The sequence below is a fragment of the Diospyros lotus genome, chromosome 4 (genome assembly GCF_014633365.1).
Source record: "Diospyros lotus cultivar Yz01 chromosome 4, ASM1463336v1, whole genome shotgun sequence".
Classification (NCBI taxonomy): Eukaryota; Viridiplantae; Streptophyta; class Magnoliopsida; order Ericales; family Ebenaceae; genus Diospyros; species Diospyros lotus.
This window is the reverse complement of record NC_068341.1, coordinates 6468588-6489213: the sequence shown is the minus strand read 5'-3', so window position 1 is coordinate 6489213 and position 20626 is coordinate 6468588. Positions and strand designations below refer to the sequence as shown.

The following is a 20626-nucleotide window of genomic DNA, read 5'->3' as shown; positions in this document are numbered from 1 at the left end:
ATAAGTATAGTAAATGTGATTATTACAAACTCATACAATATAATATAAGTATACGTCTAAAATCGACAATAAAACATAAGTTATTCAAATTTAAATTTAAACGATTATAACTAATTAAAAGATAGATGTTTAAATAGGTATAATCGAGAACGATGTAATGTAATCAAATTTCAAAATCGACGGCTGAATTAAAAATAATTAAGCTTGAAAAATTAAGAAAAAAAAAAAAAAGAGAGATGCTTGAAACACGAGACAAACAACTTAGGTTTGAGCTAAGATTTTGAACAAATAATTGTGAATCAAATTAAAGTGTTTTACAATGCCCATAAATGATATAAAAGAGAATACCTAAGTATATTTTGCGTTAATTTCTTACTATAACTGACTAAAATATTAATACAGAACACTGATTAAGGAATTGTCAAATCTAAAATGGATCTCTCGGATTTTTTCACAATGGATTGAAAACTGGAAACGATGAATAAATCTTGAAAAAACCAAGAAAAATTGACCAAATATGGCAATGGCCGGACGGAGAAAGGGTTGGGCGTTACATAAGCATGCAAAAATGGTAACAGACCTGAAGATGGCGACGGGGAATGGCTGGATGGACAAGCTGATTGAGGGGACCAGCAGCGATAGTGCGGTTTCAAGCGGCGACCAGAGGCAGCAGAGGTGACTGTCGAGGCGACTCATGTTACGTGTTTGGGTTGCCAAAGATCGCCTATAAAAAGCCATCTTTTCTTCCGTTCTGAGGCCACAAGCGAGAAGGGCTTAGAAAGAGAGGAAAAAAATGATGGATCTTTGTCGGAGGAGAAGATGAGAAGCTGCAATTGTGGCGTTGTTCCGGCATTTTCCGGCGGTGAGCAGCAGAGCGCAAAAGAAAGGGGCCCGCGTGAAATTGTTTGACGTTCGATCGTAAATATGGATCAGAATCATCATTGCTACTGAATCTGAATTAAAAGAGTTTTATAGATAGATAGATAGAGAGATATTAATTTCAAATTTTGATAATTCAAATAATTTACGGCCATATCTCCAAATCCAAATGTATCTAAATGTTTGATTGATAAGAAATATGGTTTTGGATTTTGTGGATGAATTCATAAACCTGGTGGATTTAATTAGGAAACCATATTCCAATCCATTTTAGATTCACAAATCTGATAGGTTTATGAGAGGCCCTTATTCTGTATTATAAGTCGAGCGGTCTCATGTCATCTGAGACATTCATTCTACATTCTAATCTGCCCTCTTCTTCTGCAATCATGGCTTCCACCCGATTGTTTTCTATTACGCTTCTCATAGCCTTCTCTTTCTTCTTCCTTCTCTCTCCTTCATCCAACGCCCATTCACTCAAAGCTTGTCACCTCGACCAGATTTACCAACTTGGAGATTCTATATCTGATACTGGAAACTTAATACGCGAACCTTTTGGATCTACCACTCCCTTTGCAAAACTTCCATACGGCATGACCTTCTTCAAAAAAGCAACCGGCCGCTGCTCCAATGGTCTTCTCATGATTGATTATATTGGTATGTATTTATCTATTAAGCGTTTACGACGTGTTTTTCCAATATCTATATGTGATTCGTAAATGGTGAATGAAAATTTCAAGGAATGACTAGTTTTAACATTCTTGAGTTAATTACTTATATCATATCTTTTTGTATTTTTATTTACAGCAAATGCAGCTGGACTTCCACTCCTCAATCCCTACAAAAATATGGATGCCAATTTTAGACACGGAGTGAACTTTGCTGTAGCTGGTTCTACTGCATTATCAACAGAACATCTTGCAAGCAAAAATATTGTGTCTCCAGTAACTACAAGCTCTCTTGGCATTCAACTGGATTGGATGACTTCCCATTTTAGTTCAATTTGCTACTCAGAAAGGGGTAGAATATTGGCATAATTCAAAATTTACATAAAGGATCGAAACTTCACTTTCAATATTTATGTTCTTATTTTACTTATTTACCTTTTTTTTTTTGGCTGACAGATTGTGTAGAAAAACTTAAAAATTCTCTATTCATGGTTGGGGAAATAGGAGGAAATGATTACAATTACGCACTACTCCAAGGTAAAAGTATTGAACAAGTGATGAGTATGGTACCCGAGATTGTCCAAGAAATAACCGATGCAATAAAGGTATTTTTTTTATGATGCATTTTTTAATTAGCATAGCTGTTATATATAGTTTTTTATGTTTAATTTGAGTAAATGCTTATCTATTCAACTTTAATTCTAAAATTGTCATCTTATATACAGAGAGTTATTAGTCATGGAGCCGTTAGAATCATTGTTCCGGGTAATTTTCCAATAGGTTGTCTTCCAATTTACTTGACGGCATTTAACACCAATGCTACTCAAGCCTATGATGAACACCGTTGTCTTAGGCGACTAAACGATTTTGCAAAGTATCACAATAATCATCTACAAGAAGTCATTGAAGAGTTAAGAAAAGAATTCTCTCATGTAAATATTGTGTATGGGGACTACTACAATGCGTACAAGTGGCTTCTCAAGAATTTTGCTATTTTCGGTGAGTTGATCACTTCAAGTTACACATAAAAATTTAAAAAGATACACACCTCTTAACAAGTATTAAATCTTTAGCGCCCTTTTTTCTTTGTTGCATGCAGGATTTGATTTAAAGTGGATCCAAAAATCATGTTGTGGAATCGGAGGAGACTACAATTTCAATCTCGATAAGATGTGTGGAGAGCAGGATGTTCCAGTTTGTTCAAATCCTAATCAATATATTAGTTGGGATGGAATTCACTCGACGCAAAGAACATATAAACTCATGGCTTATAGGATGCTTCGTAAAATGTTACCGGAACTTCATTGTGGGGTTTAGTTAAGCTATTTATTTTGGCTGTTGCTAAGTAAAAATAATTAGTTTATGTTTTTTATTAAGTTTTTTAGGTAGTTTATATGTAATCGGTAATGTTTTATTGGTTTTAGCAATTTTGGAAACAAAAACTTTAAATCATACTCAATTATATAATTATCTAATATTACTCCACCTTACTAATTGTTTCCAATATAATGTAATAGCCAAGCAAAAACAAAATTAGGAAGCGTTATTCCTTAATGGATTCAAAAACCTTGTGTGGGTTACAGAAACCATATCCTAATCCATTTTGGATTCATAAACCTAGCAGGGTTTGGCAGTTATATTATGAGTTAGTTGCATATAAGAGGGATAATTAAGCCCACAGTTTTATTAATTAAAATTTATTAAAATTTATTTTTATTTTTATTTTTATTTTTATTTTTATTTTTATTTTTATTTTTATTTTTATTTTTATTTTTTGGTCTCAATCAAAGTTAGTAATCTGCTTTCTCTGTTTCTCTTCTGGCTCTTCTCATGCTCTGCTCCTGCTTGCTTCTTCCTTTCATCCCCTTCATGGAACGGCCATAATTCCATTCACTCAAAAAGCTTTATTTTAAAACAATTTCATTTTAAGGGAGGCTGCCTGTCGCTTGTGTAACAAGAGAATCTCACGAGCTACAAAATATTCTCTATGAATCTGCAGTCGCTAGTTCTGAAGTTAAATTAGGTGAGGCCCAATATTACGCGTCGTAGATGTGCTTATTGCAAACTTGTAAAACACAATTACGTCTGAAATCAACAAATGAAACAAAAAGTTATTCAAATCTAAACTTAAACGATTGCAACCAATCAAAAGATGGATGTTGAAATAAGTATAATCGAGAAGAGTGGATGCAATCAGATTTCACAATCGACCATTGAATCGAAAATAATTAAGGTTGAAAAACTAAAAAGAAGAAAAAGTGATGCTTGAAACACAACAAATGTAGGGCTCGCTTCCGAATACTCGAAAGAAGGTCATTTCATAAATGATATAGAACAAAATTGAACTCAACTCATTTTATTTCTAGCAGTGGAAATTTAATAAGATTTAATTACATTCTTAATATCTCATAACTCTAGGCTCGCTGGCCATACAAAATAATAAGAGGGTTGGGCGTTACATAAGCATGCAAAAATGGAAACAAATCGGAAGATGGTGATGGGAAATGGCTGGATTGACAAGCTGATTATGGGAACCAACAATGGTAGCACAGTTTCAAGCAGCGACAAGAGGCAGCAGAGGTGACTATCAAATGGACTCATGTTACGTTTTTGGGTTGCCAAAGATCACCTATATTACTACAAGAAAAATAGTTTTTAACGACAAATTTTAGTGATGGAATTATTCTGTCCCTAATTAACAATGGATATCCGTAGCTAAATTTTTGCAACGAATTTGCGACACTTTATTCCATCGCTAATATTTTTTCAATTTAGCGATGGAAACTAAATAATTTATTCCTTCACTAAATAATTTGTTATATTTTTAATAAATTTTTAAATTTAGGGATGAAAAAATTCTTCACTAAAAAATATAAATATATAAATAAATAATTTAAAACTTTTGCGATGAAAAAATCGATTGCAAAAACAATAAATTAAAAATTAAAAAATTTAGGGATAGAAAATATCAGTCACTAAAAAAGAAAAAAATAAAATAAAAATAAAAACTTTAGCAATAAAAGAAATCTATAGCTAAAAAAGAAAAAAATTAAATTAAAAATTAAAAACTTTAGCAACGAATATTATCCGTTGTTAAAAAAAATAAATTAAATAGTTAAAACTTTAGCAACGAAAGATATTCGTAGCTAAAAAAGAAGGAAAATAAATTAAAAAAGTTAAAACTTTAGCCACAGAAGATATCCGTCGCTAAGAATGAAAAAAAATTAAAAATTAGAAACTTTAGTGATGAAATTATCCATCGCTAAAAAAAATTAAATTAAATAGTTAAAAGTTTAGCGACGGATGATATCCATCGCTAAAGAAGAAAAAGATAAATTAAAAAGTTAAAACTTTAGTGATAGACGTCTCTAAAATAGAAAAAAAATAAATTAAAAAGTTAAAATGTTAGCGACGACTAAGAAAAAAAAATAAATTAAAAATGTTAGCAAAAAAATAAATTAAAAATTTAAAACATTAGCGATTGAACAAATCCATCGCTAAAAAAAGAAAAAAATATATATTTTATCAACTAAATTTATGAAATGTGAAATTCATACTTTAATTTCACATTTAAGGAACTAAATTTATATTTTTGACTTAATTTAATTAAATATACTCTATTTCCTTGTGATACCTTAAACTTTTTGTTATTTTGATTACATTTATGTTCTTGTATTTATCTTTTTTTTTTTTTTGAGAAATTCATAATTAACCTGAGTCAAATGTATAAAATCGTTTTCATCCATTTTATAGAAAAAAAAACGTTTTTAATCATTTAAACAAAGTAATTACTTTTATGTAAAATATCAAAAATACCATTAATGAGATTTTAAAATAGAAAGTCCACATTGCTCTTAGCCTCATTTACCAAAATACCATTGTCTCTTTCATATTGTCTTTCCCCTATCTCTCATCTTCTAACATTTACGTTACTCTCTTTCTTTCCTTTGTCAAACCATCAAAACTCAGTCATTCATCATACATTCAATTTTTTTGCTTATTGGGTCATTCAACCTTTTTCATCAATCACATCGACCTCATTGAAATCTCATTCAACAAGATTCTTTCTCTCCAACAAACAATTTCACTCACTCAATCTCTAAGAATTGATTTGATTTCTATTTGTTTTGTTTTTTGTTCACATTGCTTATTAAAGCTGGGTAGTATGATTGTGGTTGTTAATATAACATATTTTGGTAGATATCATTCCAGATTTATACTGATTTTCATGAAAAAATAATTTTTCAAAACTGCACATCGTTATCGGGTTTTGTGGCCCACAAAACCCATTTTTTACTAAAATAGCTTTTATGATCCCTTTTTTTTGGGGGGGGGGGGGGGGGGGGCATTGGATTTTTCAAAGTTACCAAATAGAAAATGATGTCCTTTTACATTTTTCAGGTTAATTGAATTTAGAATTCACAACAAATAACAATGGTATAATAATAAAACACAACCAATACATGATAATGTGTTATAACTATTAATAATATTTGATTAAATTGATGTAATGATTATAAAATTTACCTAAAAATAAAAGTATAATTTTTAAACAATAATTTATTTTTGGGACTATTGGATAACTTGGAAAAATCCCATAGCTGAGAAAAGAAAAAAAAAAGTTAAAAAAAACCATTTTAATAACAAAAAATCGGGTTTTGAGGGCCACAAAACTCGACTCCGGGTTTTAAGGGCCACAAAACCCGACTTCGGGTTTTGTGGCCCACAAAACTCGATTTTTTACTAAAATCGCTTTTTTGATATATTTTTTTTTTTGCCATGAAATTTTTCAAAGTTACCCAATAAAAAATTATGTCTTTTTACATTTTTTAGCTTAATTGAATTTTGAATTCATAATAAATAACAATGGAATGATAATAAAACACAACCAATACATGATAGTGTTCTAACTACTAACAAAATTGGATTAAGTTGATGCAATGATTATAAACTTTAAACAAAAATAAAAGTATAATTTTTAAAAAATAATTTATTTTTGGGACTATTGGATAACTTGGAAAAATTTCATGGCAGAGAAAAGAAAAAAAAAAGGATCCAAAAAACCATTTTAATAACAAAAAATCGGGTTTTGTGGCCTACAAAACTCGATTTTTTACTAAAATCGCTTTTTTGATACTTTTTTTTTGCCATGAAATTTTTCAAAGTTACCCAATAAAAAATTATGTCTTTTTATATTTTTTGGCTTAATTGAATTTTGAATTCACAATAAATAACAATGAAATGATAATAAAACACAACTAATACATGATAGTGTTCTAACTACTAACAAGATTGGATTAAGTTGATGTAATGATTATAAACTTTAAACAAAAATAAAAGTATAATTTTTAAAAAAATAATTTATTTTTGGGACTATTGGATAACTTGAAAAAATCTCATGGCAGAGAAAAGAAAAAAAAAAGATCCAAAAAACCATTTAAAAAAAAAATCGAGTTTTGTGGGCCACAAAATCTTGCTTTGGGTTTTGCGAGCCACAAAACTCAATTTTTTACTAAAATGGCTTTTTTGATATTTTTTTTTTTTGCCATGGGATTTTTCAAAGTTACCCAATAAAAAAAGATGTCTTTTTATATTTTTCGACTTAATTGAATTAATAATTCATAATAAATAACAATGGAATGATAATAAAACACAACCAATACATGATAGTGTTCTAACTACTAACAACATTGGATTAAGTTGATGCAATGATTATAAACTTTAAACAAAAATAAAAGTATAATTTTTAAAAAATAATTTATTTTTGGGACTATTGAATAATTTGAAAAAATCTCATGGCAAAGAAAAGAAAAAAAAAAGATAAAAAAAACCATTTTAATAAAAAAAATTGGGTTTTCTGGGCCACAAAATCTGACTCTGAGTTTTGTGGCCCACAAAACTCGATTTTTTACTAAAATGGCTTTTTTGATACTTTTTTTTTTTTTTGCCATGGGATTTTTCAAAGTTACCCAATAGAAAATCATGTTTTTTTTTATATTTTTTTGGCTTAATTGAATTTAGAATTCACAATAAATAACAATGGAATGATAATATAACACAACTAATACATGATCAAGTGTTCTAAATACTAACAACATTTGGATTAAGTTAATGTAATGATTATAAAATTTACCCAAAAATAAGAAAATAATTTTTAAATAATAATTTATTTTTGGGACTATTGGATAACTTGAAAAAATCTCATGGCCAAGAAAAAAAAAAGATCAAAAAAATTATTTTAATAAAAAAAAATCGGGTATTGTGAGCAACAAAACCCGGCTTCGGGTTTTCTGGGCAACAATACCCGACTCCGGGTTTTATGGCCCACAAAACCTGATTTTTTAATAAAATGACTTTTTTGATCTTTTTTTTTTTTTTTTTTTTTGGGCCACGGGATTTTTTAAAGTTACCCAATAGAAAATTATATTTTTTTACATTTTTTGATTTAACTGAATTTAGAATTCATAATAAACAACAATGGAATAATAATAAAACACAACCAATACATAATCAAGTGTTCTAACTACTAACAACATTGGATTAAGTTGATGTAATGATTATAAAATATACAAAAAATTAAAAGTATAACTTTTAAACAATAATTTATCTTTGGGACTATTGGATAACTTGAAAAAATCCCATGGCCAAGAAAAAAAAAGATCAAAAAACTATTTTAATAAAAAAAATCAGGTTTTATGGACCACAAAACCAAATTTTGGCCACAAAACCAATTTTTTTTACTAAAATGGCTTTTTTGATCCTTTTTTTTTTTTAGGCATGGGATTTTTGAAAGTTACCAAATAGAAAATGATATTTTTTTACATTTTTTTGCTTAACTGAATTTAAAATTCACAATAAATAATAATTGAATGATAATAAAACACAACCAATACATGATCAAGTGTTCTAACTACAAACAACATTGGATTAAATTGATGTAACGATTATAAAATTTACCCATAAATAAAAGTATAATTTTTAAACAATAATTTATTTTTGGGGTCATTGGATAACTTGAAAAAATTCCATAGCCAAGAAAAGAAGGAAAATGAAAAAAAACCATTTTAATAAAAAAAAATTCCAGGTTTTGTGGGCCACAAAACTCGGCTCTGGGTTTGTGTCCCACAAAACACTATTTTTTACTAAAATAACTTTTTTGATTTTTTTTTTAATTTTTTGGGCCATAGGATTTTTCAAATTTACCCAATAGAAAATGATGTATTTTTACATTTTTTGATTTAACTCAATTTAGAATTCACAATAAACAACGTTGAAATGATAATAAAACACAACCAATACACAATCAAGTGTTCTAACTACTAACAACACTAGATTAAGTTGATGTAAAGATTATAGATTGTACCCAACAATAAAAGTATAATTTTTAAACAATAATTTATCTTTGGGACTATTGGATAACTTGGAAAAATCCAATGGCCAAGAAAAAAAAAAAAAGATCAGAAAAATCATTTTAATAAGAAAAATCAGGTTTTGTGGGCAACCAAACTCGTCTCTGGGTTTTGTGGCCTACAAAACCCAATTTGTTTCTAAAATAGCTTTTTTGATCCTTTTTTTTGGGGGGGGGGGGGGGCTATGGGATTTTTCAAAGTTATCCAATAGAAAATGATGTCCTTTTACATTTCTCGCTTTAACTGAATTTAGAATTCACAATAAACAACAATTGAATGATAATAAAACACAACCAATACATAATCAAATGTTCTAACTATTAACAACATTGGATTAAGTTGATCTAATGATTATAAAATGTATCAAAAAATAAAAGTATAATTTTTAAACAATATTTTATCTTTGGGACTATTGGATAACTTCGAAAAATCCCATGGCCAGGAAAAAAAAAGATCGAAAAAACTATTTTAATAAAAAAAAATTGGGTTTTGTGTGCAACCAAACCCGGCTCTAGGAAACCCAATTTTTTTACTAAATTGGATTTTTTAATCTTTTTTTTTTTTAGCCATGGGAATTTTCAAAGTTACCCAATAGAAAATGATATCTTTTTACATTTTTCGATTTAATTGAATTTAAAATTCACAATAAACAATAATAGAATGATAATCAAATACAACCAATACATGATCAACTATTTTAACTACAAATAACATTGGATTAAATTGATGTAATGATTATAAAATTTATCCAAAAAATAAAAGTTTAATTTTCAAACAATAATTTATTTTTGGAACTATTGGATAAAATGGAAAAATCCCATGGCAAAGGAAAGAAAAAAAATCAAAATAACAATTTTAATAAAAAAAAATCCAAGTTTTGTGGGCAACCATACCCGGCTCCGAGTTTTGTGTCCCACAAAACATTATTTTGTACTAAAATGACTTTTTGATTTTTTTTTTTTTTTTTTTTTGGATATTGGATTTTTCAAAGTTACCAATAGAACATGATGTCTTTTTAACATTTTTCAATTCTAACTACTAAAGGCAATGGATTAAGTTGATGTAATGATTATAAAATTTAAGCAAAAATAAAAGTATAATTTTTAAAAAATAATTTATTTTTGAGACTATTGGATAATTTGGAAAAATTCCATGGCCAAGAAAAGAAAAAAAAATAGAAAAAACCATTTTAATAAAAAAAATTGGGTTTTGTTTGCCACAAAATCCAGCTCCGGGTTTTGTGGGCAACCAAACCCTGTTCCGGGTTTTGTGGCTCACAAAACCCTATTTTTTACTAAAATGAATTTTTTGATCCTTTTTCTTTTTGGGTCATGGAATTTTTCAAAGTTACCCAATATAAAATAATATCTTTTTACATTTTTCGCTTTAATTGAATTTAGAATTCACAATAAACAACAATGGAATGATAATAAAACACAACCAATACTCAAGTGTTCTAACTACTAACAATATTGGATTAAGTTGATGTAATTATTATAGAATGTACCCAAGAATAAAAGTATAATTTTTAAACAATAATTTATCTTTGGGACTATTGAATAACTTGGAAAAATTCAATGGCTAAGAAAAAAAAAAGATCATAAAAATCATTTTAATAAAAAAAAATCGGGTTTTGTGGGCAGCCAAATCCGGCTCCGGGTTTTGTGGCCCACAAAACTCGATTTTTTACTAAAATGGGTTTTTTTTTATCTTTTTTGTTTTTTTTGCCATAGGATTTTTGAAAGTCACCCAATAGAAAATGATGTTCTTTTACATTTTTTGGTTTAATTGAATTTAGAATTCACAATAAACAACAATCAAATAATAATAAAACATAACCAATACATGATCAAGTGTTCTATCTACTAATAACATTGGATTAAATTGATGTAATTATTTTAAAATTTATCTAAAAATAAAAGTATAATTTTTAAACAATAATTTATTTTTGGGACTATTGGAAACTTGAAAAAAATCCAATGGCCAAGAAAAAAAAAAGATAGAAAAAACCATTTTAATAAAAAGAAAATAAGGTTTTGTGGGCCTCAAAACTCGACGGGCAACCAAACCATTTTAGTATATTTTTACTAAAATGGCTTTTTTAATCCCTTTTTTTTTTGGGCAATAGGATTTTTCAATGTTAACTAATAGAAAATGATTTTGTTTTTGCATTTTTCTGCTTAATTGAATTTAGAATTCACAATAAACAATAGAATGATAATATAACACAACTAATACATGATCAAGCGTTCTAACTACTAGTAACATTGAATTAAGTTGATGTTGTAACATCTCAGTAATTTAAGAATAATTAGTAACTATTAATTTAATTGGAAACAACTGATAATTATTAATTTAAATTGGGAATGGTTAATAATTATTAATTATCGTAATTCAAGTGATTATTAAATGGTTATAAGTTTAAAGGAAATATTAATTTAAATTGTATTAAAAGAAGATATTAAATTATTTTGTATTTGGGAAGTGGGGATATAAGAGATATTTTTATATGGGGTGTATGTGAGAAACTTATGAAAGTATGGGGGTTTAAATGTAATTTTCGGATCAGCTGTGGGATCACCTTAAAACTAATTTAGTCTCCCAGCGCGGGCGGTCGCGCGCGTGGCCAGGCGAGAGACGAGGGATCGAGCTGGGTTGGGAGCATGCGCGCTATGGAGGAATTTTGTTGGATTTTATCAAGCCTCATGCGCCCAAAACAACGCCGTTTTGAGGCTGAGGCGGTGGTGCGCTGGGCTGCCACGCAGCAGCGTTTGGTGCTTCATTTCCTTGCCTTTTTAAGGTCGATTACAGTGGGTTTCGGGGGGAAAAATTAACAGCAACAGTAAGAGAAATTCAAGGAAGAAGAAGCAGCGCTCCGAGAGAGAAAATGAAGGAAAAATTCAGGAAAAATTATGGGAAATTCAGGTTAATTGGGATTTAAATAAATAGGTAAGTAAAGTAATTTATCTAAATAAATTTGTACGGTTTGAAATTAATTTTGGATGCGATTCCGTTAATTTTTGAAGTTTATATCTTATTTTGCAGCGCATAATAATTTAGCAGTGTATGGGCGTTTAATCACCGAAATTAGTTGAATTAATGCAAGTTCTTTACTCCTTTCATGATTCTCATTGAATTTATGAATTCTATATTCTCCCTCAACCCGATTTGGTTATAGAAATTAACTGTGACCGTTATAGTTAATTATTATCTGAATGTTATTAAATTAAATTAAATAGAAAACTTTCGGGGTTTAATTCTGTAAATGCTTGTATCGCCCCTACTTCATTGGGAATGATGTTGAACCTGATTGGGGTTAGGTTCTTAATGAGTCAGTGGTGGTTGTGGATACCCTCTGGGATGAGTTGTTGTAATCGAGAGTCTTGGGGTTTTATTTGTGTGAGTTGTAGGGTGTGGGATATACAGCTACTGACCGTCGATCGTTGGGTCGTGACAGTTGATGGCTGGACGTATGGACGTTAATTATCAGCTGTTGCGATAGACTATAGACATGTCGGGTAAGCTGGTATCGCCGAACACCCACCATTAGTGTGTGCCTGTCATGTTGTGGTTATGGTTTTATTTTGTGGGTATGGGTGGTAATAACAGGCGACGTGAGCTATCGTCTGGTGAGGTAACGTTGACTGTTTGTGACACTGGAGCGAACTGTCGTCGGGCCGAGGGCGGCTGTTGACTGGTTGTTCCTAGTCACGGGTTGTCGACTGGTACCTGGTCACTGTCGACCGACTCTGCCAATATGTGACATATTGCATGGCATTACATTGCATGGGATTGGGCTCACATCCATTGGGGGTCATGCTTTGTATGTACGGGGAAGTGTGCTCATTGGCATAACCCGGTTGGCCTGTTAAGTGCCAATTTGGGTACGATAGGCGCGCATATGCATTGAGAGCATTTTGCATGTGTGGAATTCTTATATGGGCGTAGCATGGCCTGATGCTTGGCTTATGGGGGCTTTGACATCACGTTAATGCTGCAAGAGCCATTGCATTTATTATCTGTTGCATCGCGTGGTTATCGTTGATTTGGTTATGATTGAGGATTGTGGTATGGAGTTGACCCTTGATAGCTATGAGTGGATGCTAGGCTCCAGATAGCTATGATTCGGGGACTCCGGTATGTGACTGTGATGAGAGCTTCAGGCTCGTATGGATCTTGTTGTGGGAGCTTCGGGCTCGTGGACTTTATGCCAGCCAATTCATGGACGTGGCAGGTTGGTATGCTGAGAGTTGGGTGCGTGCCAGGATGTGCATTTCTTATGTGGGCCCCAAGGACTGTTGTGTGCAATGTTATATTTATGTGGAGTACTGAATTCTCTGTTGCACGATATGACATGGCATGTTCATATACTGCATTGCACTTTGTGTGGGTGTGTTCTGGGTGAAGGATGTATTCCCAGCTTTGTTGTTATTATGTAGCGATGTGTGCTCTATTGTGGTTTATTTCTGGTTTATCATTGTCTAGTGAGGTGTATGTTGAGTATGGCTATTTCGGGTTTGGTTTGTCTTACCTGTATTAGTGGGATGCACTCCAGTGTGGGAGATCTATGGCTAGCCTTACCTCCATTATTTTGTTATGCTTGCTAAGCCTTGTGGCTCATCTTGTTTTTACCATCATTCCAGGTGTAGGAGTTGACGCAGTGGCTAAACTATTGGCGTGTCAGTTGCAGATAATTGTGTGTACAGGGCTATCCCGACTAAAAGATCGGTGAGGTGTGAATTGTGTTCGGGGGCTCGGATATTTTGGATTGATTGATTTGATTGGTTGTGATGTTGTTATGTATAATTAAGCCCCTAAGTGGTTTATTCCGTATTTATCTAGCTTCTGCTGTTGTGGTGTGTTGTATGACTTTGGTTGAATTGCAATTTAAGATTTGAGGAAAAACATTTCTGGATCGTGACAGATGTAATGATTATAAAATTTATCTAAAAATAAAAGTATAATTTTTAAATAATAATTTATTTTTGAGACTATTGGATAAGTTGAAAAAATCCGATGGCCAAGAAAAGAAAAAAAATCAAAAAAATTATTTTAATAAAAACAAAATTTTGTGGGCCACAAAACTCGGCTCTAAGTTTCGTGGGCAACCAAATTCGGCTCCGGGTTTTGTGGCCCACAAAACCCAATTTTTTTCTAAAATGGTTTTTTTTATCTTTTTTTTTTGGGGGGCCATGTGATTTTTCAAAGTTGCCCAATAGAAAATGATATCTTTTTATATTTTTCGACTCAACCGAATTAAGAATTCACAATAAATAACAATGGAATGATGATAAAATACAGCCAATACATGATCAAGTGTTCTAACTACTAACAACATTGGATTAAGTTGATGCAATGATTATAAAATTAATCAAAAATGAAAATATAATTTTTAAGTAATAATTTATTTTTGGGTCTATTGGATAACTTGGAAAAATCTCATGGTCAAGAAAAGAAAAGAGAAGATCGAAAAAAGCCATTTTAATAAAAAATCAAATTTTGCAAGCAACCAAACCCGATTATCCAGTTATTAAATTATCAAAAAAATAATTATTATTGAAACATAATAATAACTTAATAGTTGAACAATTATTATTATAATTGAAAAATAAAATAATAAAAATAACTGAATAACAATTTTTCAATGATTTAATAATACATATATATTTCAAATTTTCAATTATTATGTAATTAATTTTATTTATTATATATGTAATATTATTACATATATATTTAATAATAAAAAAATGGAGGGGGGAACGGAGCGTGGGTTCGAGACCCAATTTGTTATTAAATTATTAAAAAATAATAGTAATTATTAGAAAATAATAATAATTTAATAGTAAAAAATTTATTATCATAATTATGATTTGCAATTATTATTACACTTGAAAAATAAAATAATAATCATTGAATAACAATTTTTTAATTATTTATTTAATAATACATAAATATTTAAAATTTTCAATTATTATTTAATTAATTTTATTCATTATATATGTGATAATAGATATATATTTAATAATAAAAAAGGGGTGGGGCACCCCGTGGGTTGAAGACCCAATTAGTTATTAAATTATTAAAAAATAAAAATTAGTATTGAGAAATAATAATAATACTTTAATAATTAAAAATTTATTGTTATAATTATGAGGGATTTTTCGAGTTTGTTTGTGGGGTTAAATATAAATTTAACCCTTTTGTTTGTTTTGTATTGAAGGTAGTTTGGTAATTTATTGTCTTTATTTTTATTCTTAATTTTTAATTAAAGTGGGGAGTTGAACAATAAAAAATGGAGTCAAAAGTGATAAAATAACTATTTTTTGAAACTATTCATTTGTAAGGGGTAAAAACGTTTTTTTTGTAAAAAAATGGCTATAAAAACGAAGTTTGTATTTGTGTTGGGGCGTTTTTTACAATTTCCATTTTTTTGTTTTTACACACCAAAGTAAATTAGTTAAATTGATTAAAAAATACATATATATAAATTAAATTAACTTTAAATTATTAATAAAGAAGTGAATTAAATAACAAAAAATTTGAGTGATTGTACAAAAAAAAAAAAAAATGTAGAAGTACATAAATAAAAATCTAGATTTGCCTAATATGCATACATATTTTTGAAAGATATTGATCTTCGTTGTTGAGTAATATGTTGTCCTTTAGCGGATATCCATATTTTTAATTGAATAATATGCAGATAAAATTTCTAATATCCACAACGTTGAGATGATACGTTTCACTTTTTTTAAATTTCATCATTAATTAGATGATATCACGCTGTAAGCACCCCCGCTCGGATATCCCAACCACCCGGTCTATCCGAACGAGTGCGCTCACAGAAGGGAAGAGGAATAGACAAAAAACAAAAATACCCTGGCATGCATAAATAAGAAATTTAACAGCGAAAGCAAAACGGTAAACATGTATGCCCACAAGTACCCCGTTGATACAGCGGTCATGGAGTATATAAAAATACATACAGACCCTGTGCCAACAATATGAGGTACAAATGACAACCTAGCACAGTCAAAAATAAAAGATAGCGACTCTAGCAAAAACATCAGAGATGACGGGAGCAGCTAACTGTACACCTTACCAACACGGCTGGCTGTTAGGTGGCGCGATCCTCGCCCTCGCCTTCGTTTTACCCTTACTTGGAATGATGGAAAGCAAGGTGAGTCGCAAGACTCAACAAGTTTATATGAAAAGGAAGGCTATAACATGAATCGAAGAAAAGATCACCCCAAATATAAACCCACATGTACACACAAGCCATGTGACGCAACCAAACAATAGTGCTGCGTAATAAAAGCACATACCGGTCCTTGGGGCCCACATAAGACACCTAGCACTCAAGTCCCATACCAACCTGCCGTTGCCCTGAAAGGCAACATATATCTCCATAAGCCTGTGCGCACTGTCCCGGGTCGGTACTCCCGTCACCCGTATCCCTGCCGGTACTCCGATAGCCGAGCCAAAGGCTCCCTCGAAATGGTACTCCGTCCTGAGAACTAAATATTACCAGTATCCATGCAATGCACATAAAATGCAATGGTGTAATGAGCATCAACATGATACAAGGCTCCCATACATCCAGGCATCAGGCCATGCTCCGCCTCACATAGTAAATCACACGCGATGCATATGCCCGTGCTGAATGCAACCTAGCCAACTAGAATGACTGTGATTAAGCATAACCAAATCATGATAATCCCAACATGCAGCCCGTACCCATGTGCACATCAAATCATGAACAGTAATACAATGTATCTAATCATACAGTAAATCACATACCGGCAGAGCTAGTCAGTAGTGCCGGCACCGGTTAATGGCCAATGATAGGGGTGTCCACCCGACGGTCCACATCAGGGTCGTACCATAGTCTACCCCAACGTCACCAACAACCGACCCTTGCCCCACTGCTCGATAGCTCTAACCGAACCATAAATAAATCTGAGAAAAACTGTAAGTAAACCTATTAAAATCGTAAATAAACCCTCGCGTCTAGGAAACCTAGTCCCCAAACTGGTTCAGCATCATTCCTCGAAAGAGTGGGGGCGATACAAACCCCTGTAGGCACACAACAAATAAAAATCTAGAAGTCTCGGATTTATTTAAATTAAAACAAATAAATAATAATTTAACAAATAAGGTTAGGTGCCGAATTAGAGTAAGGGAGGTGATAAAATACAAGAAATCACAGGGTCTTTCATGGGAATTAAAGATCAGGAAGAGAGGTTAAAGCTTGCCTTTACACGGCCGTTTCTTGCTTTTCTTGCGCATCTGCTGCGAAGTAAAACGTTCGTTGGCAATAAAATAAAATCGCAACTTTAATTAAATAAATCTACCGTGTAATATTAATAATTTAATCGTCTAAAATCCCTCGTAAGCGCACCACACTAAAATCCCAATAAGCCTCATTTATTTTAAATTAAATCACGCTAATAAAATCCTCGAGAGCCAGCTTAATAATTTAAATTTAAATCAAACGACTCAAAATTCCATAAGTAATAAACGGGCTGAAACAAACGAATGGAGGGTATAAAATACGAGAAATCATAGGGTTCTCACGGGAATTAAGGAATACGAGGAAAGGGTTAGGAACTTGTCTGAAACTAGCTGATTCTAACTTCTCTCAAGCTCCCGAGGCAAATTAATTCATTTCCTAGCAAATAACACAACCGAGACTTAAGTTAATTAATTTAAATCGCGTTAAAATTTATAATTTAAACATAACATGCTTCTACTAATTTTTATCCACGTACCTGATCACTTTTCATGCCAAAAATTTCTAAATTAAATTAAATTATTATTTATGGGGCGTTACACACGCTATATAATTCAGGAATTTACACAGAAACTTTGTAATGTTGCTGAAAATAACCTTTAACAAAACATTTATAAAATTTAATTTTATTTTAAATTCATAAAATATTTAAATTAAATTTAAAAATCTGATTTGATAATAAAAATTTTCATAGTTAAATGTAGAATTTATAAAAATTTTAATTAAATTCAAAATTAGTGACGAAATATTCCGTTATTAAGTTACAAATTAATAAAACATGAAATTACAAAATTAAATTCAAAATGAGTGATGGAATATTTTGAAAAATAAGTTTTGAAAAATTTTGGGGGTCCAAATATAATTATGAAAAGTTTAAACAAAAATATTATAAAAATATTTTATGCGCATAGTAAATCAAGGAGATTTTAGATCAGTTGGTCGCGTGCACAGGGTAAGTCTTTGGAGGTTGGGAGGTCTAGGGTTGAATCCTGGAAAACACAAGAATAAAATGCTCGCCAAGTGGCGAGTAGAAGCGAGGCCACGCAGTGCTCGCATGATACGATGAGAGCGCTGGTCTTGCTTTTATTTTTTTCCTGTTGCTGAATCAATGATGGAATTTTGTTGTGAATAGGGATGGAATTTGTTCCGTCGCTGTTTTTGCGACAGAATTAATTCCGTTGCTGTTTAGCGACAGAAATTCCGTCACTAAACAATAAACAATGGGGAACATTTCCGTTGCTGTTTAGTGATGAAGTTAATTCCACGCTGATTTATTCACTAAATTGCTCTATCGCTAATTTTCGTCGCTAAAATTTATCGACTCCAATTTTAGCGACGGATTTTTGTCAATCACTAAATTAGTTGCTAAATTATTTATCAACGGAATTTGAAACCTTAACGACGTATTTTTCCTCACTGCTAAAATTTTTGTAGTGTATAAAAAGCCATCTTTTCTTCTGTTGAGGCCACAAACGAGAAGGACTCAGAAAGAGAGGAAAAAAATGATAGATCTTTTGTCGGAGGAGAAGATGAGCAGCTGCAGTTCTGGCATTGTTTCCGCATTTTCCGGCGGTGTAAATTATTTGAGGTTCGATCGTAAATATGGATCGGAATCATCATTCCTACTGAATCTGAATTAAAAGAGTTTTATAGATAGATAGATAGAGAGATATTAATTTCAAAATTTGATAATTCAAATAATTTACGGCCATATCTCCAAATCCAAATGTATCTAGATGTTTGATTGATAAGAAATATGGTTTTGGATTTTGTGGATGAATTCATAAACCTGGTGGATTTAATTAGGAAACCATATTCCAATCCATTTTAGATTCACAAATCTGATAGGTTTATGAGAGGCCTTTATTCTGTATTATAAGTCGAGCGGTCTCATGTCATCTGAGACATTCATTCTACATTCTACATTCTAATCTGCCCTCTCTTCTGCAATCATGGCTTCCACCCGATTGTTTTCTATTACGCTTCTCATAGCCTTCTCTTTCTTCTTCCTTCTCTCTCCTTCATCCAACGCCCATTCACTCAAAGCTTGTCACCTCGACCAGATTTACCAACTTGGAGATTCTATATCTGATACTGGAAACTTAATACGCGAACCTTTTGGATCTACCACTCCCTTTGCAAAACTTCCATACGGCATGACCTTCTTCAAAAAAGCAACCGGCCGCTGCTCCAATGGTCTTCTCATGATTGATTATATTGGTATGTATTTATCTATTAAGCGTTTACGACGTGTTTTTCCAATATCTATATGTGATTCGTAAATGGTGAATGAAAATTTCAAGGAATGACTAGTTTTAACATTCTTGAGTTAATTACTTATATCATATCTTTTTGTATTTTTATTTACAGCAAATGCAGCTGGACTTCCACTCCTCAATCCCTACAAAAATATGGATGCCAATTTTAGACACGGAGTGAACTTTGCTGTAGCTGGTTCTACTGCATTATCAACAGAACATCTTGCAAGCAAAAATATTGTGTCTCCAGTAACTACAAGCTCTCTTGGCATTCAACTGGATTGGATGACTTCCCATTTTAGTTCAATTTGCTACTCAGAAAGGGGGTAGAATATTGGCATAATTCAAAATTTACATAAAGGATCGAAACTTCACTTTCAATATTTATGTTCTTATTTTACTTATTTACTTTTTTTTTTGGCTGACAGATTGTGTAGAAAAACTTAAAAATTCTCTATTCATGGTTGGGGAAATAGGAGGAAATGATTACAATTACGCACTACTCCAAGGTAAAAGTATTGAACAAGTGATGAGTATGGTACCCGAGATTGTCCAAGAATAACCGATGCAATAAAGGTATTTTTTTTATGATGCATTTTTTAATTAGCATAGCTGTTATATATAGTTTTTTATGTTTAATTTGAGTAAATGCTTATCTATTCAACTTTAATTCTAAAATTGTCATCTTATATACAGAGAGTTATTAGTATGGAGCCGTTAGAATCATTCCCGCGGGTATTTTTCCATTCAATAGGTTGTCTTCCAATTTACTTGACGGCATTTAACACCAATGCTACTCAAGCCTATGATGAACACCGTTGTCTTAGGCGACTAAACGATTTTGCAAAGTTATCCAATAATCATCTACAAGAGTCATTGAAGAGTTAAGAAAAGAATTCTCTCATGTAAATATTGTGTATGGGGACTACTACAATGCGTACAAGTGGCTTCTCAAGAATTTTGCTATTTTCGGTGAGTTGATCACTTCAAGTAGCCACATAAAAATTTAAAAGATACACACCTCTTAACAAGTATTAAATCTTTAGCGCCTTTTTTCTTTGTTGCATGCAGGATTTGATTTAAAGTGGATCCAAAAATCATGTTGTGGAATCGGAGGAGACT

General features: G+C 31.3%; 3 protein-coding genes across 3 annotated transcripts in view; 2 read left to right on the top strand and 1 right to left on the bottom strand.

The window, feature by feature from the left end:
• LOC127798860 (ethylene-responsive transcription factor RAP2-3-like) overlaps positions 1-20626 on the bottom strand; it is a 69024-nt gene that overhangs the window by 11900 nt on the left and 36498 nt on the right. The window lies entirely within an intron of this gene.
• On the top strand, positions 1269-2864 carry LOC127799201 (acetylajmalan esterase-like). The gene is made up of 5 exons (XM_052332996.1): positions 1269-1536; positions 1687-1899; positions 2004-2152; positions 2273-2546; positions 2647-2864. Exons 1-5 carry the CDS (start codon positions 1269-1271, stop codon positions 2862-2864), a joined length of 1122 nt encoding a protein of 373 aa, XP_052188956.1.
• Positions 19199-20514, top strand: LOC127799200 (acetylajmalan esterase-like). The gene is given in 6 exon segments (XM_052332995.1): positions 19199-19466; positions 19617-19824; positions 19928-20058; positions 20061-20080; positions 20201-20384; positions 20387-20514. Coding segments are annotated over 6 exon segments (939 nt in total).